General features: G+C 47.2%; 1 protein-coding gene across 1 annotated transcript in view; it reads left to right on the top strand.

Annotated features, from left to right (window-relative positions):
* The window catches only part of rprd2a (regulation of nuclear pre-mRNA domain containing 2a), a 57,245-nt gene extending 37,213 nt beyond the window's left edge, over positions 1 to 20,032 (top strand). Inside the window, exons 6-11 of the mRNA XM_043684084.1 lie at positions 4,399 to 4,525; positions 8,363 to 8,538; positions 9,313 to 9,601; positions 11,848 to 12,066; positions 14,261 to 14,476; positions 16,227 to 20,032. Of these exons, the coding sequence (XP_043540019.1) occupies positions 4,399 to 4,525; positions 8,363 to 8,538; positions 9,313 to 9,601; positions 11,848 to 12,066; positions 14,261 to 14,476; positions 16,227 to 19,075 (3,876 nt within the window). The 3' untranslated portion in view covers positions 19,076 to 20,032. The remainder of the gene's footprint in view (positions 1 to 4,398; positions 4,526 to 8,362; positions 8,539 to 9,312; positions 9,602 to 11,847; positions 12,067 to 14,260; positions 14,477 to 16,226) is intronic.
* The last annotated feature ends 1,016 nt before the right edge of the window (positions 20,033 to 21,048 follow it).

Here is a 21,048-nt window from a genome sequence, read left to right as displayed (position 1 = left end):
GCCTCTCCCTGTAGCTCAAATCCTCCAACCCTGGCAACATCCTTGTAAATCTTTTCTGAACCCCTTCAGGTTTCGCAACATCTTTCCAATAGGAAGGAGACCAGAATTGCACGCAATAAACAGTGGCCTAACCAATGTCCTGTACAGCCGCAACATGACCTCCCAACTCCTGTACTCAATACTCTGACCAATAAAGGAAAGCTTACCAAACGCTGTCTTCATTATCCACCTACCTGCGACTCCACTTTGAAGGAGCTGTGCACTCCAAAGTCTCTTTATTCAGCAACACCCCCCAGGACCTTACCATTAAGTGTATAAATCCTGCTAAGATTTCCTTTCCCAAAATGCAGCACCTTGCATTTGTCTGAATTAAACTCCATTTGCCACTTCTCAGCCCATTGGCCCATCTGGTCAAGGTCCCATTGTAATCTGAGATAACCTTCTTTGCTGTCTACTACACCTCCAATTTTAGTGTTATCTGCAAACTTACTAACTATAACTCTTATGTTTCACATTCAAATCAGTAATGTAAATGACGAAAAGTAGTGGACCCAGCACAGATCCTGATGGCACTCCATTGGTCACAGGCCTCCAGTCTGAAAAACAACCCTCCACTACCGCCACCCTCTGTCTTCTACCTTTGAGCCAGCTCTATATCCAAACGGCTAGTTCTCCCTGTAGTCCATGAGATCTAACTTTACTAACCAGTCTCCCATGGGGAACCTTATCGAATGCCTTACTGAAATCCATATAGATCACGTCCACTACTCTGCCCTCATCAATCCTCTTTGTTACTTCTTCCAAAAAACTCATTCAAGTTTGTGAGACATGATTTCCCACCACAAAGCCGTGTTGACTATCCCTAATCAGTCTTTGCCTTTCCAAATACAGGTACATCCTGTCCCTCAGGATTCCCTCCAACAACTTGCCCACCATCAACGTCAGGCCCACTGGTCTTCAGTTCCCTGGCTTGTCCTTACCACCCTCCTTAAACAGTGGCACCACATTTGCCAACCTCCAGTCTTCCGGCACCTCACCTGTCACTATCGATGATACAAATATTTTAGTAAGAGGCCCAGCAATCATTTCTCTAGCTTCCCACAGAGTTCTCGGGTATACCTGATCAGGTCCTGCGGATTTATCCACCTTTATGCGTTTCAAGACATCCAGCGCTTCCTCCTCTGTAATATGGCCATTTTGCAAGATGTCACCATCTATTTCCCTACATTCTATTTCTTCCATATCCTTTTCCACAGTAAATACTGATGCAAAATATTCATTTAGTATCTCCCCCATCTCCTGCAGCTCCACACAAAGGCCGCCTTGCTGATCTTTGAGGGGCCCTGTTCTCTCCCTAGTTACCCTTTTGTCCTTAATATATTTGTGAAAACCCTTTGGATTCTCCTTAATGCTATTTGCCAAATCTATCTCATGTCCCCTTTTTGCCCTCCTGATTTCCCTCTTAAGTATACTCCTACTGCCTTTATACTCTTCTCAGGATTCACTCGATCTATCCTGTCTATACCTGACATATGGCTCCTTCTTTTTCTTAACCAAACCCTCAATTTCTTTAGTCATCCAGCATTCCCTATACCTACCAGCTTTCCTTTCACCCTGACAGGAATATACTTCCTCTGGACTCTCGTTATTGCATTTCTGAAGGCTTCCCATATTCCAGCCGTCCCTTTATCTGCGAACATCTGCCCCCAATCAACTTTTGAAAGTTCTTGCCTAATACCATCGAAATTAGCCTTCCTCCAATTTAGAACTTCAACTTTTAGATCTGGTCTAGCCTTTTCCATCACTATTTTAAAACTAATGGAATTATGGTCGCTGGTCCCAAAGTGCTCCCCCACTGACACCTCAGTCACCTGCCCTGCCTTATTTCCCAAAAGTAGGTCAGGTTTTGCACCTTCACTAGTAAATACATCCGCATACTGATTCAGAAAATTGTCTTGTACACACTTAATAAATTCCTCTCCATTTAAACCCTTAACGCTATGGCAGTCCCAGTCTAGGGGTTTGGAAAGTTAAAATCCCTGACCATAACCACCATATTTTTCTTAGAGATAATAGATCTCCTTACAAATTTTTCTCAATTTCCCTCTATTAGGGGGTTTGTAATACAATCCCAATAAGGTAATCATCCCTTTCTTATTTCTCAGGTCCACCCAAATAACTTCCAGGAATATCCTCCCTCAGCACAGGTGTAATACTGTCCCTTATCAAAAATGCCTCACCCCCCCCTCGTCTCTTGCCTCCCTTTCTATCTTTCCTGTAGCATTTGTATCCTGGAACATTACGCTGCAGTCCTGCCCATCCCTGAGCCATGTTTCTGTAATTGCTATGACATTCCAGTTCCGAACCATGCCCAGGGTTCATCTGCCTTCCCTTTTAGGCCCCTTGCATTGAAATAAATGCAGTATAATATATCAGTCCTACCTTGTTCTCTGCTTTGTCCCTGCCTGCCCTGACTGATTCACTTCTGTTCTCAACAGTATCAGTCTTGGATTGATTTCTTTCCTCTATCTCCCTGGGTCCCACCAGCCCCCTAACTAGTTTAAATCCTCTCAAGCAGCTCTAGCAAATCTCTCTGCCAATTTAGGCGCAATCCGTCCTTCTTGTACAGGTCACTTCTACCCCAAAAGAGATTCCAACGATCCAAAAATGTGAATCCTCCCATACAACAGCTCCTCAGCCATGCATTCATCTGCTCTATCTTCCTATTTCTGCCCTCATTAGCTCGTCACACCGGGAGTAATCCAGATATTACAACTCTTGAGGATTCCTTTGTAAATTCCTGACTAACTCTGTAATCTCCCTTCAGAAGCTCAACTTTTCCCATCCTATGTCATTGATTCCCTTATGTACAATGACCTCTTGCTGGCCCCTCTCCCCTCTTGAGAACATTCTGCACCCTCTCTGAGTCATCCTTGATCCTGGGGAAACCAGGGAAACAACACACCATTCTGCTTTTTCGCTGCTGGCCGCAGAAGTGTCTGTCTATACCTCAACCTAGAGAATCCCCCAACACAATTGATCTCTTGGGACCCAATGTACCCCTCGTTGAGCGAGTCTCAGTGTCAGAAACTTGGCAGTTCGTGCTACATTCCCCTGAGAATCCATCACCCTCTACATTTTCCAAAACAGCATACCTGTTTGAAATGGGGATAGCCACAGAAGGCTCCTGCACTAACTGCCAACCTCTCTTACCTTTCCTGGAGTTAACCCATCTATGTGACTGTATCTGTGACTTTTCCCCCTTCCTACAACTGCCATCCATCGCATCCCATTACTCTTGTAAATTCCTCATTGCCTCTAACTGTCTCTCCAGCCGATCCATTTGATCTGATAGGATTCGCAACCAACGACATTTATTGCAGATATAATCCTCAATAACCAGTAAACTCTCCCTAAATTCCCACATCCGACAAGAAGAGCAAATCACTCTACTAAAAGCCATTTTTGTTCTCTCATGATCTACAGACGCGGAAAATAGCATCTTATTCCTTGACAAAACACTGCTCCAGGTTAAATTAATAGTTATGGCTTATATTTTAAGTTTAATGAAGAGACATATCTCAATAAAACATATTATCAAGAAATAACCCACTCTCCTCACTACTGCAGGCTTACTGTAAGGCCACACTTTAATATTCAGTTTTGTTTCTGTGCTGTGACCTCTCCCAAACAGTTCCTCCAAGATTAGTTGTGAATTTTACTGTTTGTTAATTTTCCCAGACGCACTCTGATGGGGAGAAGAGGGACGGGGGGGATGAGAGATGGGGGTGAGGGACTCTGATGTCCAGCGACACATGAATTCATACAGCAAAGGCAGTAACCGTGCAGGTCTCTCTGTCTGTCTCTCTGTCTGTCTCTCTGTCTGTCTCTCTGTCTGTCTCTCTGTCTGTCTCTCTGTCTGTCTCTCTGTCTGTCTCTCTGTCTGTCTCTCTGTCTGTCTCTCTGTCTGTCTCTCTGTCTGTCTCTCTGTCTGTCTTCCCCCCCCCGTCCCCCGCCCCGCATCCACCACTCTCTCAGGAAGTTCATGTTGTCCTTTGTTGAGATTGCTGGGTGTTGGAGGGGTGCACTCTGTGCTTTAAAAATAATGATGTAGGACTTTGTTCAAGCCCTTATGGGAGGACAGGCAGGCTCAGCCTGGATTATACAGTCAAATTCTAACCTATAGCCTTATGACTCAGAAATGAGTGCTGCCACTGAGTTATAGCTGTCAGGTGGGAAAATATATAAACCTCGCAGCTTACATTTACCTTTGCAGTTTTTCTTTGGTCCTTTGTCTGACTGTCACGTTATAGTATTTAGTGTTAATTGCCACAGGGGGCTTGTTTTGGGGGCCATCACTTCGACAGAATCTGACTTGTACTTTCCCCCCCACTGCAGCCTCAGGCACTGATTGACCAGCTCGGGTCCTACAAACAAGCTGAGGATGAGAGAGAGTTCAAGGAGAAGCAGCTTGGGACCCTCCGCGTGGACGTTTGCAGCACAGAGACATTGAAACGGTTGAAAGGTAGAGTGCAGAAATTGGCATGCAGCAAATTAACCTAATGAATGGTTGCGGAACACTGGGGAGGGGCTTTGAACCTTACGTTTATCATTAGCTTGCATGCATGCCCTCCTTTTGATTTGAATAAAACCCTAAGAAATCGGAGTAGGACCTTCGTCGTCGCCCCCCGCCCCCCGAGCCTGCCTCGCCGTTCAATAAAATCATGGCCGATCTACACCCAGGGCACGATTTCTCATGTGCCAGTTCTAAGCTTGTCTTTCAAAGCTTCCCGTGATACAGCCTCTATAACTTTCTGGTAAATCCAGCCATTCACAGCAGCCCTTGGGAGAAGAAAAATTCCTTTGCTTCTCAACTTTAAATGAGTGACCTCCAACTCTGTGACTGTGTCCCCTCGTTCGAGGCTTCCCCCACTAGTGGAGTCATACAGCACGGAAACTGACCCTTTAGTCCAATCAATCCGTGTCGATCGTAATCCCAAACTAAACTAGTCCCACTGTCCTGCAATTGGCCAGTACTCCTCTGAACAGTTGTTATTCATGTATTTATCCAAATGTTTTTTACCTGTTATAAGTGCACCCACATCCACCACTTCCTCTGGAAGTTCATTCCGCACACAAATCAAAAATGTGGCCCCTCATGTCTTTTTAACTTTTTGTTCTCTCACCTTAAAAATAGACCAATTTGTCTTGAAATCCCTGCCGTAGGGAAAAGACACATGCCATTCACTTTATCTATACCCCTCCTGATTTTATAAACCTCTGTAAGATCACCCTTCAACCTCCTACGCTCCAGTAGAAAAAGTCTCAGCTTATCCAGCCTCTGCTTATAACTCAAACCCTCCATTCCTGGCCACATCCTGGTAAATCGTTTCTGAACCCTCTCCAGCTTAACAATAGCTTTCCTATAATAAGACGAGCCAAGCTGGATACAATGAGGCCTCACCAACATCCTCTGCAACCTCAACACAACGTTCGAATCTCTAATTAATAAAGACAAATCTGCTCAGCCATTCTTGACAAGGCAACCCTTTTATTTCAGGAAACAACCTAATGAATTTCTCTCGAACACGATGCAATGTCAGCACATCCTTTCTTAACTAGAGACCAAAACTGTACATAGTACTCCAGGTGCGGTGTCACCAACACCCTGTGCTGTAGTGTCAATTATTTCCCTATTTTTAAAATCCTAACCATGAGAAATAAAAGCCAAAATTCCATTTACTTGCTGCATATGCATGCTGACATTTTATGTTTTATGTATGAAAATACCCAGGTCCTCTGTGCTGCACTATTTTTGAGTTTTTCTCTATTCAAATCATTATCTGCTTTTGATCCCTGCTATCAGAGTGCATGACCTCTCAACTTCCTACATTAAACTCCTTCTGCCATTGCATACAGTTCTGATCACCACACTATCAGAAGGATGTGGACACTTTGGAGGGGGTGCAGAAAATGTTTACCAGGATGTTGCCTGGTCTGGTGGATTTCAGTTGTCAAAAAGGTTGGATAGACTAGGTTTGTTTTTCACTGGAACACAGAAGGTTGAGGGAACGACCTGATAGAAGTTTAAAAATTGTGAATGGCAGGAATTGAGTGGGAAGTATGAGGCTTTTTCCCACGGTGGCAGGGTCAATGACTAGGGGACACAAGGTCAAAGTGAAGGGGGGGGGGAAGAGAAGGTTTAAAAGTGATGTGCGAGGCAAGTTTTTCCCACAGCGGGTGGTGGGTGCCTGGAACACTGCCAGAGGAGGTGATGGAAGCAGATACAACAGCAGCATTCAAGAAGGACCTGGACGAATAGGAAGGGAATAAAGTGACGTGGATCCTGTCAGTGAAGGCAGTTTTAGTACGGAAGGGCAAACTGTGTTGGCGCAGCCTTGGAGGGCCGAAGGGCCTGTTCCTGTGCTGTATTGTTCTTTGATCTTGTCCACAAGCAACAAATCTTTTTTGCAGATTGCTTGCACCCTCTTCATAACATCTTTCTGTGTTGTCAACAAATATAGATATTAAACTCTGCCTTGGCTTTCAGATCATTAACATTATTAATAAAAAAGAACCTAGATTAGAGTCCTGTAACAGTTTACGGGTTACCTCATCCCAATCTGAAAAAACCCAATCGAATGCACCAGTGTCCACCAGCGCCTACATACTGCAGCTGCAACGCATTGCCGATCTAGCCATCTCTGTTCAATTTAATGAGTTTATACGTTAAATATTTTAAAAGTAAATCTTCTCACTACACTCTTCAGCTGTAATAACCATCTCACGACTTAAATCACTTGGCCATTCAAAAAAAGACAAGGACGAAATACCCATCAGTCACCTACCTGTGTTCCAGTGACAATTGAATTCAGCTCTGACCAGTGAAAGCTGGTTGAAGGGGTTCTCTGTTGTTTTTAAAATCTTCTCTCACTGCTGCCCTTTCACACACGTCTACCCTCCCCAGCATCCTTCACAAGTGATGCTGACCCTACTGCACACTCCTCCCAGTCTGTACAATGCATTGGCTCCTTTGCTGTTTCTCACTGTGTTGGGTACAGTGGGATATGGTGCTACCCAGTGGTTGCAATCTGCAATTGCAGTGCTACACAAAACTCCTTTTGAACAACTGCAGTGATGTTGTACTTAATATAACCTGGAAACTGCAGAATAATTCATAAGCCAGCCAAATATTGTGGCAGCGAAGACAGTTACAATGGCAATAAATACGGGCTCTGCCAGTAACACACAGCCCATAATTGATCCTTTTTATTTAAATAGCACTAGCTCAGCAAGGCAGCTTTGCCAACAGTATCTAACTCTGCAAACACTAAACCTTGGAAAGACAAGGTACGTTGGAAACACCACCCCGTGCAAGTTCCCCTCCAAGCCGCGCACCGTCCTGACTTGGAAGTATGTTAGAAAATGGTGGGAAAGAAGGTTCACTAGACTTGAAACGTTAACCCTGTTTCTGTCAGCAGCTGCAAGTTTTTTCCAGTGTTTTCTGATTTCCAGCATCCTTAGATTTTCGGAAATATGTTGTCCATTCCTTCAGTGCGGCTAGACCTTGGAATTCCCCCCTTGACGATACTCTGGATCTACCAACAGCAAATGAACAAGAACAAGTCCCAACATAATCTTTTCCATGGAGAAAGTGAGGTCTGCAGATGCTGGAGATCAAAGTTGAAACTTTATTGCCGGAACAGCACAGCAGGTCAGGCAGCATCCAGGGAACAGGAGATTCGACGTTTCGGGCACAGGCCCTTCTTCAGGAATGCCTGAAGAAGGGCCTGTGCCCGAAACGTCGAATCTCCTGTTCCCTGGATGCTGCCTGACCTGCTGTGCTGTTCCAGCAATAAAGTTTCAACTTTAATCTTTTCCATGGTCAATTAGAGACGAACAATAAAATGCTGGCCTGGCCAATGATGCCCACACCCTTGGTCTGAATTGTTTAAAAAAGCAAGAGTATTGATAGTATACGTGACCAAAAGTCATCACAGTCTGTAGTTTAGGGACAACAAATATGGACATTTGCAATGTTTTAATGCTACTCTATATCGTTTTTTAAGATATGTATGTTACTTGTCATTTGTTGCTCTCATTGAATGTCCCTCGTGTGTTTTTGGGATCGTCTTGAACCCTTCAATAAAATTTTATAACCCAGCTTTGCAGGAGAAAGCACTCATTCATTTAGTCTAGCCATCCACTCAGAGTTGGTAACCCTGTATCTCCTCTTCATAATAGATTGTCCAGACCTGCTTTCTTGGTTAATTCACGCTGGGCTTTCCCTGCTTCAGAGCAGCCCCGATTTGCTGGTAATTTGTTCAGTCACAGGAGCCCCTCATTCTTTCTGTCTGTGTAGATCGTGCTGGAGGCAAACGCTTTTCCAAAGACTTTGAAGAATCCAGCTCCAAGTTGGAAGACTTCTGTGCCGAGCTCGAGAGGGAGGTGAAGAAGACCCCACCGCTGATCGAAGCACTCGAAAATGCAGAGATCTTTTATGAGGCTCAGTACAAGGAGGTGAAGATTGTAGCTAATGTAAGTGTCTTACAGATGGGACTTCTCTGTGTGGGGATGCAGACTGCATTTGTAACTGCATTGCTAGAGGGTTCTCAGCAAATGTATCTCCTGCAAGCCAATTAATTTCCTCCTTGGGCCATTTCACGCCTTTTCCATTGTTCTTTTTCCCCTGATTGTTTGTTCTGCAACTCTTAGCATCTCTTGTGCAAAAGGTAACTACCTTACTTCAGAGTTTTCTACTATTAACTCGATAGCCAAATGCTGCAGATCTGAGGTGGAAGCAGAAGATGCTGGAAGTACTCAGGCAGATCAGGCAGCCTCTGAGTGTGTGTGAGAGAGAGAGACCCAGCTAATATTCCAGATCAGAAGCAGGTGAGTGAGAGTGAAAACAGCACACACAAACAGGCCAGTGATTAGGATGAAACTCAGGAGAGCTGACATAAGCACAGAAGGTTGTATGATGCCTTGTCGAAAGTTGAAGCTTTAAACTTTGTTGGGACGTTACAGGAGGTCATGGGCAGGGAGGTCAGTGGGTGAGCAACTAGAGAGTTGAAATGCCAGGAAAACTGAAACTCAGGACTGAGACGCTGGAGCTTTTGGAATAGGCAAGGGATGGCCAACTATGTCCTAATTCCTGCACCTCTGCTGTCACCTTGCCCGCTCCCTCTCGTGCCCAACCACAACAGTGTTCCCATCATCCTCACCTTGCACCCCACCAGCATGGACTGATTGTAATTCTGCATATCTTCAGTTTTGATCTTCTCACCATTGCCTCGTTCTGCTTTCTGACAGGCGTACAAGACGTTTGCGAACAGAGTCAACAACCTGAAGAAGAAGCTGGACCAGCTGAAGACCACGCTGCCAGATCCAGACGAGTCTCCCATTCCGTCTCCCAGCATGGACGCTCCATCGCCGACTGGCTCCGAGTCCCCCGTGCGGCCGCTCGACGAGCCCGTGGTGGAGCTGAAGAAGCTGGAGGAGAGCCCCGGGCCGCTGACGCCAGACGCCTCGGGTGATAACTGCGATGTGGAGGACATGGAGCTCTCTGATGACGAAGCAGCGGGAGCAGCAAATATCATAGGTACCAGGCTCAGAAAGGGGCGGCCGGTCGTGCTTCCGAATGCAGGGAATTACAGAATCACCCCTCACACTACCAGGCATCGTTGGTCCCAACCAGACTGAGCTGGCATTCATACTGCACAGCCACCCCCAGTCTCCTGACTCCTAACCACATCTTTCTCTGCTTTCTTATTCCTGTCTCGTGTCTTTTTAGCAGCAGCTGAGCTTTTTACCTTGGCTGTGACCTGCGATGGTGAACTCCAATACCAACCACTGTCTCAGGCGATGAGACTTTTCCAACATTCACCCCCATCAGGTCAGATCTATGAGCAATGATGTGATATAGTCCCTCGTTTTATATTTCCATAGGTAAAAAGACTCACTCCTCATCTATTCCCTACTCTCACTGTCTCATTCAGGATTTTAAAGATTTCTCTCAGGCATTGTCGCGGTTTTCCCTTTTTCTGAAGAGTAATTACAATCCGACCAGTTTGCTCTCTCCCGCTAATGCAGTAGAATCAGTGCGGAAAGAGGTTGTTAGGCCCACCGAATCCGCACCAACCTCTGAAGAGCATCCCACCCAGACCCTGCCCCCGCCCCTCCCACCCTCTCCCCATAAACCCTATATTGCCTATGGCTAGCCCCACCAAGCCGGCACATTCCAAGTCACTACAGACCACTTCCCATGGCTAGTCCACCTAGCCTGCACATCCCTGAACACTACGGGCAATTTAGCATGGCCAATCCACCCAACCTGCACACCTTTGGACTGTGGGAGGAAACTGGAGCACATGGGGGAAAGCTGGAGAATATGCAAACACTCATCCAAGGCTGGAATGGAAGCAGAGTTCCTAGCGCTGTGAGACAGACCTGCCAATGTGCCACCCTGAATACCTTCAATCTGGTGCCATCCTTGTAAACCATCTTCATTGCACTTACTCCAGTGCTGCTGTGTCCCTCTTGAAGCGTGGGAATTGGAACTGTGCACACTTATCAAAGGGCTGTCTGACCAGGGTCCTGTGCAAGTTTGAGAACTACAATTAAGTGCCATATCCCTCTAAATAAATCTCAGTGCTTTGTCAGTATTTTCACCTGCTTTTATTAGCCATCATCGCTGCTTTTTGCTTTAATTCACTCATGGGGTATTGGTATCCCTGGCTTGGCCAGCATGTATCGCCAGTGGGCTGTTAGAATTCAGTCACATTGTGGGTCTGGAGTCACATGTAGACCAGACCAGGTAAGGATTTCCTTCAATAAAGGACATTGTTGTAAAACCACTAATCTACGGTGGTTATATTAGCCTGGCTTTGTAGTCCAGGTTTTTATTACGTTCAGGTTTCACTGGTGGGATTCAAACCCACGATCCCAGCACATTAACCTGCCCTTCCTGAGTTACTAATCTAGCAGCAAGACCACTAGGCCCATTACCTCCCCTTTTGTGATCCGTTCGCAAGTATTTTTAGTCATTTTTCAGGATTATTTTATTACATTTAAATTATTTTTTTCAGTCCTTAACATTTAAATCTAAGCTTTTGTTTTGTAGATGAAAACGTTCCCTTTGCTCTCAACTCTGACTGGTAGCATTAGTTCTGTTGTGCCAGGCTTATTTCTTACTCTGTCTTGTCTTTAGATCTGGGTTTCTCTTCCCCAGTTCATGCAGCCCTCGAATACCTTGACCTGAATGAGTCTCCTTTGGCAGAGACACCAAACCGTCCTGATGGTGGGAGATGACACAGGCCCAACTTTATCATCACTGGTTAGCTGTACGTCCCAGGAAGAGCGGTTTGGGTGAAATGGGCACTCTGGAATAGCAGTGGGATACATAAGTTCTTGTATGTTTGCTTTGTCACTGTCTGGAGTCAAGCTAGAGGTCTCCTGAATGCAGACAATGTCACTGAGCATGTGGGCTGTTCCATTATCTGAGCTGATGGGTCAGTTAGGGTGTTCCTTTTGGCTTCAGTGCCCACTGAGACCAATAAGGCAACCTTTGAGAGGGTTCATATTCATTGCTTCTCGTCGAAATTGGATACATTTTTGATTGGCTGGAATGGAATTGGATCCACTTGTGCAGTCACATGACATTTTAATTTTTAGCGGTCTGGGCATTTGAGAAACATGAAATTCAGTGGGATGGGAGGAATATTGTAGGTAAGTGCACCATTGGGGAAAACATAATTCTAACTTGTTTCTCTTTCCCTCTTCCCTATCTCTCTCTCTCCCCCTCTCTTCGCCTCTCCCCCACCCTCCCCGTCAATCGTTGCTCTTTAGCAGTAGAGAGTGAGGAGAGAAAAGAGGAATCCAGTCCAAGCACAGCAGCGGCAGTGAGCGCGAGTCCCCAACCAGAGAAGGTGTTGACCCCGGTAGAGACCCCGCAGGCAAAGAGCAGCACGGTAACGCCGCCCCTGGCCCTGCCAAACCTGGCCAACATCGATTTGGGCAAGATCAGCTCCATCCTCAGCAGCCTGACCACCGTCATGAAGAACACAGGTGAGCAATGCAGGAAATTGCCTGTAGCCAATTCACATACAAAACACTCCACAAGTTATTTTTCTTTTCCAGGGTTGGGTGGGCTAGTTGGGTTCTTTTTATCATCTTCCCACTCAAGTAGGAGTGACTAATTTAACCGAACAGAAGGCTGCTCATGCCTGACAGCTTGACTGAGCGGCTTGCCTGTGCTCGATGTTTGTTGCCCTTCAGCACAGTTCCAGGACTTTGACCGCGTGTTCCAAGCTGGTTCACCAGTGCAGGCGCGAGTGACTACTGCCGTGGTTAAAACGCGCTTCGGGCGAGATGTGAAATGTCCCCCTGCCCCGTCTGGGAATCACCAGCCTTGTCAAGGATCCCACGGCGTCTCCCAGTTGGAATAATCCAACCTTGGCTACACAATTTAAGATGCACGACCAGTTGATCCATTTTAATTATTTGAGGGGAGGCGGGGGGGGGGGGCATGTTTTGTGAAAATTGGCAACTCTTCTCGAATGTGAAGCAGTTTGGAGAGGCTTTTTTGTAGAGTTATGATATGATGCTAAATGAACACAAGTCTTTGCCACTACCAAATGTAAGTAGTACTTGGCAAAGCTTCCTGTCTTGGTACTCATCAGGACATTTTGCAAGAATGCCAATTCAAGGAGGAAATCAGCCCATCAGCAGTATCCTCTATTGGAGTATAGATGTTGGTTTTTGGAATTCTGTTCTTGTGTGAAATGTCCTGATGAGTGCAAGATGGGAGCATCGACAAAATTCTGTTCTGATCTTTTTACTTTGTCTGGAGTCAGGGAGGAGAAATTCATTGGTTATTTGTGCGCATTAAGTGAAATGTAATCCACGAAATAAGATTTTTGCCACTCTAAGAGAAACAGATACTCTGATTTAGCACTGACCCTCAGTCTCTGGGGGAGTGCAAGTTGATCGGGGAAACTGTCACATCGTGCTCTATCCTGAAGTAGCATCAGTGTCACGTTACTGGGGCAAAGTAGAGGGAGTTTTACTCTGCTTTGGAGATGGGTTGAGCCACGTCAAGAGAGTGCTGAATAATGTGGCTGCTCGCATGTTCTTGTTTTTGAGATGTTTTCTCTTTTTTTTCTTATTGGGTATAATTCAGCACCCATGTCTTTGCTTTCTGTTGTCTGTGTTGGTGTAGCCTAAGTCTTGCAGCAAGTCGCTCCCTGGAGATTGTGGAATAATCAGCATGCTAATTCTTCATGTTGAATGTAGAGCAAACATCACAGTGTTTGCAGGCAAAGGCTTCTGTTCTGTGTGTATGCATGTACCCATACACCACCCTGACTTGGAAGCATATCGCTGTCTCCTTGCTGTTGCTGGGTCAAAATCCTGGATTTCCCTCCCTAACGGTGTCTTAGCAGCTAGGAGTGTGCTTCTCCCTGCTTAAACATCCTGGGCAGTTGTATATTAGGAATCCTGAGGGTTTAGACCCATACGTGGCCTAGCTTTAGAGCTATGTTAAGTGTTGTTGAGGCCACATTTGGGGTATTGCGAGCAGTTCTGGCATAATGTAACTGTACTAAAGGGAGTGCAGAGGAGATTCACCCAAAATGCCAACTGGGCTGGAGGGTCTAAGCTATGAGGAAAAATTGCAAAGGCTGGGATTTTATTCCCTGGAGCAGCAGGGGTGGACAGGGAAATGGGGGTGGAGAGGGAAATGGACAGAGGTGTATAAGATGCTGAGGGGTGGGCATAGTGGACAGAGAGGCCCTTTTTCCCATTAGTAGAGGGCTCAGTCACCAGATGGTTTAAGAAGAGTTAGAAAGTTAGGAGGAAAGTTGAGGGCAGTTTATTTCACGGTTTGGGTGGTGGGTATCTAGAACTCGCTACTAGTTGGAATTGAAAGGGTAGTTGAATCAGAAACACTCGTAACATTTCAGCAATATTTAGATATTTACTTGCATTGCTGTAGCCTCCAGGGCTGAGTGTCTAGAACTGGCCTTTATTGTCCGGCACAGACACGATGGGCCAAGTTGATCTCCTGTGCTGTCCATGCCTATTAGCCTATATGCTTCATTCAAGATGACACAAACTGGATGTTTTATTTCCAACTCTTGGGTCTTTCAAATTGGAGAGAAGCAAAGGTTGTGTTTGAATTTCTTTGCTGCTGCGTCAGATTGCTCAGCTTGGCTATCGGTGACCTTGTCAGATTTTACTTTTCTCTCCCCTCTGTCTCCAGTCAGCCCAGCAGTTGGTCAAGCGCCTGTGCTTGCGGTAACGTCAGCGGCTCCTGCTGGCGGGCAACTGAATAGTGGCCTCAAGGCCCCCACGCAGAAGCCTTCTCCAGTCACTCCCAATCCTCTGGCGAGCATCCTGTCAAAAGTTGAATTAACTCCAGAGAGCATCCTGTCAGCACTCAGCAAGACACAGGGGCCCTCTGCTCCAGCTCTGCAAGGTAAACTAGGGAACTGTACAAAATTCCACCTGAGCAGACCCTGATTCTCCTCCTCCACCTGATGGTCTGTACTCAGCACCCGAGTCTTTCACATCAGTCACTTGGAATCCAGGCCAGCTGGAGATGAGTTTTCCAAAGCTTGGAATTCCAGCCCAATTGCTCATTGCATCTTTTTGCACTTTTAACTGCTTTTCTGGGGCCTTAATCTTAATTCCTAACGCTTATCAACAGTCCACAGGTTTTTAGCATCATCTTTGTTGTCACCTTGGTGGTTAACTTCATTATTTTGCTGCAGTCTAATTCTTTCGAAGTGCAGGGGGGCCCCTGAGCTATGGGCCTTAGCACTTCCCAATTTAATGAAAGAGAAATTGCGGAATTGAGTTTTCAGCATTGTGACCTTCAAACTCCTCTGTCGAAATGTGGCTTTCAGCTTGGTTTTCTTGTCAAAAGTGTCGAGGTTAGCATGTCTGAGTGTAGGTCCATGCTGTTTGGACCTGCTTTAGTTGTCCTTCCAGCCAGTGGATGCTGCCTGTTGTTAACTATCCGTGCAATGTTGCCTAAGAGTCCTCCTCCTCAAACCCAGCTAACAATAAGCAGAATATCGGCTCCCTTGGTGCGAGTGAGCTCCTTCAGCATTTAGAGTTGCTAGTTGGAGCCTGCAGCACATTTGCACGCCTGCACTCGCCTTCAAACCCCGTGAAAGCTTTGCACTTGCTCAGGTGTAAAATCTCCTGTGTCATGCTTTCTGTTACCTTACGGGCTTCTGACAACCCCGATGTTCTCCCCACCTTCTGTGAGCCTGAGCTTTTCTGTGACTTGCGTCACGTTGCGTTGGTCTGTCACCCTTGCTGATGTAGAATGACTTCCACGCCAGCAGTGCCTCCAATTTTACATTCCTGTAGTGAAATTGCTGCATGACTCTGCCATTCCCTGTCTTAGCTACCTCTACCAAGTGTACAGCCCCCCCCCCCCAAACCACCTCAAAGAGCTCTGCACTCCTCTGCATCTCCGGACTCCCCTTGTCCAACTGTCAGCTAGCCTGGCTCTCCAGCTGTGGAATTTCGTCCTAAAATTCCTCTGCCTGCAACATCTCTCTCTCTCTCTCTCCTGATCTAAGGCACTCCTTAAAACCTACCTCTTTTCACCAAGATGTACAATCCACTTTGACTTAAATAAAACAAAGAACCACGAGATCTGAAACAAACAGAAATTGCTGGAGAAATACAACAGGCCTGGCAGCATCTGTGAGCAACAGTTAACATTTTGAGTCCTTCAGGCACCCTTTGATGGTTTTGTTTGCTTTTTTTTTGGTTAAATCTGCTCCTGTGAAGCACCTCTGATGCCTTATTAAAACCCGGTGTGTTAATGCACTCCTTGTTCTTTTGACTCCACTGTGCGTAAAGCTTTCAACCAACTGCACAGTTTATCAAGGTTTCTAAAATCTTCTGACCACCTCCTTCCCACCTTCAGGACCTCTCAAAGCTTTCAACTGCCTACTCAACTTCTCATTAGAATCTAGTCCTCCCATCTCTTATGGAGAACAGCAGAGTGCTTTTACTGAAGTGAAGGTATAGTGTAAGCGCATGTTAAGGGGAGTACCGTAATTAACAAAGGACAGTCAAAGTATATGTTTTTTAACCAGAACTTTATAACCAATTGTGTTGGATGAAAAGTTTGAAGTTAGTCTATGGTTGTACAAAGTAATGTACTGAAATATCCTTTTTCTTTCTCCCCTTTCTCCTGATACTAGGTCTCTCGTCATTGCTTCAGAGTGTGACAGGAAACACTTCTGTTCCATCCAGCAGTGCAAGTTCAAATATTTCTACCCCGGCAGTGACCAATGTCACCAGTCCGATAGATAAAGGTGTTCCCATTATTAATGCCAGTACTCAGTCTATGATCCAGGGGCTTATCGGCTGCTCTCCAAATTCGCCTGCGTCTGAAGTTTCCTCTGGCTCATCTGTGAACTCAGCCCCTGTAAACCACAGCCCCGCTCTATCCAGTGCAAACCTGAAGGCCCCCGCCAACACTACAGTGCTTGACAGCTCTCTCCGCAGTACCACTTCTGGATCAAGGGGAGGCTTGACCAGCCAGAAGTCATCGGCGGAGGCGGTGGCAGAGGAAACCGAGGCCGAGCCGCCCTCGCCGTCGAGTTTGGAGATGAAGATTCACAACTTCTTGAAGGTCAACCCAGGCTTTAAGGCTTTGGATCTCAATATCCCGCTGCTGAGCAACCTGGGCTCTGGTGATTCGAAGAGTCTGCTGCCGCCGTCAGACGCGAGTCGTAACCCTGGCAGCGCCATGCTGGACAACCAGGACGGCACGCCCGTCCGAGACGAGCGAGGTGGGACCCCCACCCAAGATGAAATAATGGACAAGCCAGCCACCCCGGGCCCGATTGATCCAATGTCCTTGCTGTCGAAGTTAATCAGCCCGCCCTCCTCTTCAACCAGCAGCACTATCTCTCCCCCACTTTCCCTCCCGCAAAACAGAGATTCCGCTTACTCAGAGATTTCCAACACTGTGCCTTCTTACCAAAGCAGCTCTTCGTACGGCCGTGGCAGGAGCCCGTTCCCTCCTTCTTTCAAGCCCTCCGAAATGTGGGAGCAGTCGTCTCCCCACAGGGATTCCCCTCCTGAACAGTTTTACTCGGGTGAATCCTGCACTGATTTTGATTACGCAGGTCCACCTCCTTCAGTCTCCAGCTTGGCGAAGCAGCTCCCGAAATCCATTCTCAAGTCAAATAAATCTGATCAGAGTCCCAATGAATACCAGTCTGTTTCCACCAGTTACAGTCGCCTCAAGTCTGTGTTCTCCAAGCCTATGAAGTCCATTCTTAAGAAGCAGGAGGCTTATGGCAGCAGGTCAAATAGCAGGGGGGGGTACGGAGATGATGATCAGGGGGTTGAGCACGAGAGCCTGTCTTCACCCAGCCGGAACAATCCGTTCTTCCCCTCAGAGTCTAACAACATCATCTTGCAGCCCTCTTTCTCAGATATGTCTCGCGCGGGATCACTTCCGAAAGTGTTCGCCGACTCGCTCACTTCCCGCCAGTCGTCTTCCACACAAAGTGCCGGTTCTTATAGCCGCATGCCGGTCACAAGCATTGAGAAAGCTGGGCCGCTAGGCTCCCCTGTCTCTGCCACTTCCACCATAGAGTTTAAAAACATGCTCAAAAATGCCTCCCGCAGGCCTACTGATGAGAAGCCTTTAGAGAGCCCCATTAGTCCAGCTCCGACAGGAGGCGTGAGCGAAAAAGGGAGCTTGTCAATCTTTGGACAGACTGGGATTGCAGAGACTGGGGAGGACGAGCAGCATTGTATAGAGACTCACATATCCACGTCTGAATTATCCAAAAGCATAGAGGAGAAAGGAGCCCCCATTGAAACACTAGGTTCCAGTACCCCGTCAGCAGGGAGGCTGATGTTTGGAGAGCCTATTCAGACTCTGGACTCTAGCCGAGGGTCAGGCAGAGGTAATCTGAGTCATGGGAGAGGGGGCTCTAGGAGCAGTTGGTTTGAACAGAGCGAAAACATTTCAGACTTTGAAGATGAGTCATCCTCTCTTGACGTTTCTGAGATGACTCAAGGTATTCCTCCCAGTTTTAGAAGCCAGTTTGAAGAGCACCGACTCCAGTTCCCTGATACTTCAAGCAGCTTTAGGTCCAACAGCTTTAGCTCCCCCTTTGAGAGGCAGACCCAGCAAATGGGACTGCCGCCCGGCTCGCTGCACGATCGGATCGGGCCTCCCCCCGTTCCGAACCGTGACCACGTCGGGCACCCCCCTGGTCCGCCGCCAGATCACGTACTTGCCCCGTGCACCCCGCAAGATCACATCGGACCCCCGCCCCCTCCTGTGCCCTTGCGAGATATCGGGCTGCCTCCAGTGCCCCCGCGGGATCACCTGAGTCTGCCCCCGGGTCCTCCTCCTCCTCCTCCTCCTGTCTCCCATGACCACCTCGGGCCTCCTGGCCCCACCCAGGAGCACGGGGCTGTCTCGTCGGGTTCCCTGAGAGAGCACGCTTCCTTCTCGGGTCCCCCTCAGGATCACGGTGGGCCACCACCTGGTACTACCCATGAGAAGATCGGGCCTCCGCGGGACCACGCTGGGCCAGCCCCAGGCACTTCTGTTGACCACATCGGGCCGCCGTCTGCTCCTCCCCCTGATCACTTTGGTCCTGGCTTACCTCCTGGCCCCCCTCCACGGGATCATCTTGGCCCCCCGCCCCTGGCACTTGTCCCACCCCCAGTCCCCCCTCCTCAGGACGTTCTTGGTCCATTGCCTGGATCTCCTAGAGACCTCCTTGGCCCACTAGCCGGGCCCCCAAGAGAACTCCTAGGCTTACTACCGTGCCCTCCAAGAGACTTCCTTGGCTTAACCGGCAGGCCTCCAGTGCAGAGGTCGCCAAGGGATTACTATAGCCAATCCTTTACACCCCAGCGAGAGTACAGTAACCCTGGTAGATTCTTCCAGAGAGACTTCAGGGGCTCTTTCAGGCCTCGAGAATCTTTTCAAAGTGGAAAGCGGCCCGGTTTGCCATTCGGGAGCCCCCCTTTCTCCACGGCTCCGAAACGACCCTACATGCCTCCTCGGTACTGAGAAAGCAAGATGTTGCAGACGAGTGGGAATGTTTCTGTGTTGGAGACTACGTGAAAACTCATCTCTAACCCTTGCTCTCCGAGCAGCTGTTGTGGCTGTAGTGGCAAGGGTTTGGCGTGGCGCATTGTCAGTCATTGACTTGTCTTTTGGTGTCCTTGTCTGTTTGCCCTCCTGACTCACTTCCTGTTCTCCCACTCTGTCCTTCCCGAAGCTGACCTGCTGTGCTAGGTCAGAGGTGTATGTAAGGTTAAATGTTTCCGTACAGTATCATTACAAACTACTGCACAGCAAGTTTTCATCAGAGGAGCTTGGAAACTTCCATGATGTGTAGGAATCCTACATGGAGCTAGAGAACCATTTACTTTTACATAAAGTAAAACTTTTGTATTGCTGCAAAGTTCATCAAGAATACCGTCTTAAGATACTGTAGCCTCTGTCCGAAACCTTTGCTATTTTGTGTTTGTTTTTTTTTTAAAAAAAAGTTACAGTTTTACTACGTGTACTAGTTTGTGGAGGGAAAAATGTGGTTAATTGCAAATGTTTCTGTTGTCATTGAAAGCATTTGCAAGTGAAACACACCGCTCCCCTCCACCCATAGTCAAATTTCAGGGCTAGAATTTTCAAAGCTGACACCGCATTGTTTCTGAGTCAACGCGATGAACACTATTTTGTAGAGGGTTGTGTGTTTCCTGCACCAGACACTTTTCAAGAGGAAAGTGTTGATTGGGCGGGGTGGGTGTTAACTGTACAATCCATTTCCTACTCACTGGAGAGGATTCTGTGCCAACAGCTCGGGCTTTCTCCCCCCCCCCCCCCCCCCCCCCCCACCTCCGCACCCCCGTAAATAACAAGTGTGTGTCAATTCAGCTCCTTGGCAAAGGGTTCACATCAGCCTGTGTGTGGATTGTGCAGTGCATTGAGGGTGGGCGTTTCTCCTTTTTAACCCCCCCCCCCCCCCCCCCAAAATCCCCCCTCCTTGTTTTGAAATGTATAGCATGCCCCTGTTTCTCCCACTAACCTGTCTTTTTCTCCAGAGCAGCACCGTCAGCCACTAGGATGGAGCGTCTTCCCCTTGGCAATGCCAGTGCTGCTGATAAGGTGCCAAGGAGAGGGCAACCAATGCTGGTGTTGGAATCTGAAGCACACTGCCCCTGGTTGTCCATCCCAGATGTGGGAATGGTGGAAGATGCTCCATCTAATAATCTGGCTGAGAACCTCCCGAGACTCCAAACAATCGGAAACAAGAAGATTTTTTTTTTTTTAAAAACCTTAACGGGCAGGACTGGAGCCTGTGGACTGTGCAACGGGCACAGTTTTAAGCTGTTAAGATGTGTAGTGTTTCTAATGGCAGTGCAGTTAACAAAGAAACAAATGCATTTATCTACAAAAGAAAAATGGTGAATCTTTGGAATAAACCTTCCTCTGTCATTTTACAAGCTCTTTATAGTAGACCGATCAGTCAGCGATGCGATAGGCAGAGTAAAACCTAATTCTCTGCAGCTTGTTCAAAAGTATTTTGAATTTTCCTACCCCATGCTTGCTGATCGGCTGCTAAAACTGCCTAACGTGCTGCTGGTAGCCTTTTTCTGTGGCTTGTTCTGTCCCAGTCACTGTTTTGTTAAATGTAACATGCTTGGCCTGGTGAAGTACCTGGCTGAATAACATTTGTTCCTCTTTATATGACTTATAAAGAGACGTGGGGGAGAGATGGGTGGGTGGGGGGGGGGGGGTGGTTGGGTGGTGTTGGTGATGCAGATGTAGAGAGCCAACATCAAGCAGTGACTGGAACAGCTTTGTAAAAACTCGTGTCCAGTCTGTTTCAGAACTCGTCTTTGCTTTATTGAAGGTGACGTTTGAAGAATTAAAATGAAAATTGAGGTGGATCCAGTGTAACCGGACTTAGTCCCATACAGTCTAGTTCGTGCTGATTCTGAGCACTTTGAATGGCTGTATTAGTAACTGAGTTTTTTTGG

This window comes from Chiloscyllium plagiosum, chromosome 51, assembly GCF_004010195.1.
Source record: "Chiloscyllium plagiosum isolate BGI_BamShark_2017 chromosome 51, ASM401019v2, whole genome shotgun sequence".
In the NCBI taxonomy this organism is placed as follows: Eukaryota; Metazoa; Chordata; class Chondrichthyes; order Orectolobiformes; family Hemiscylliidae; genus Chiloscyllium; species Chiloscyllium plagiosum.
This window is presented reverse-complemented; position numbering and strand designations above follow the sequence as displayed.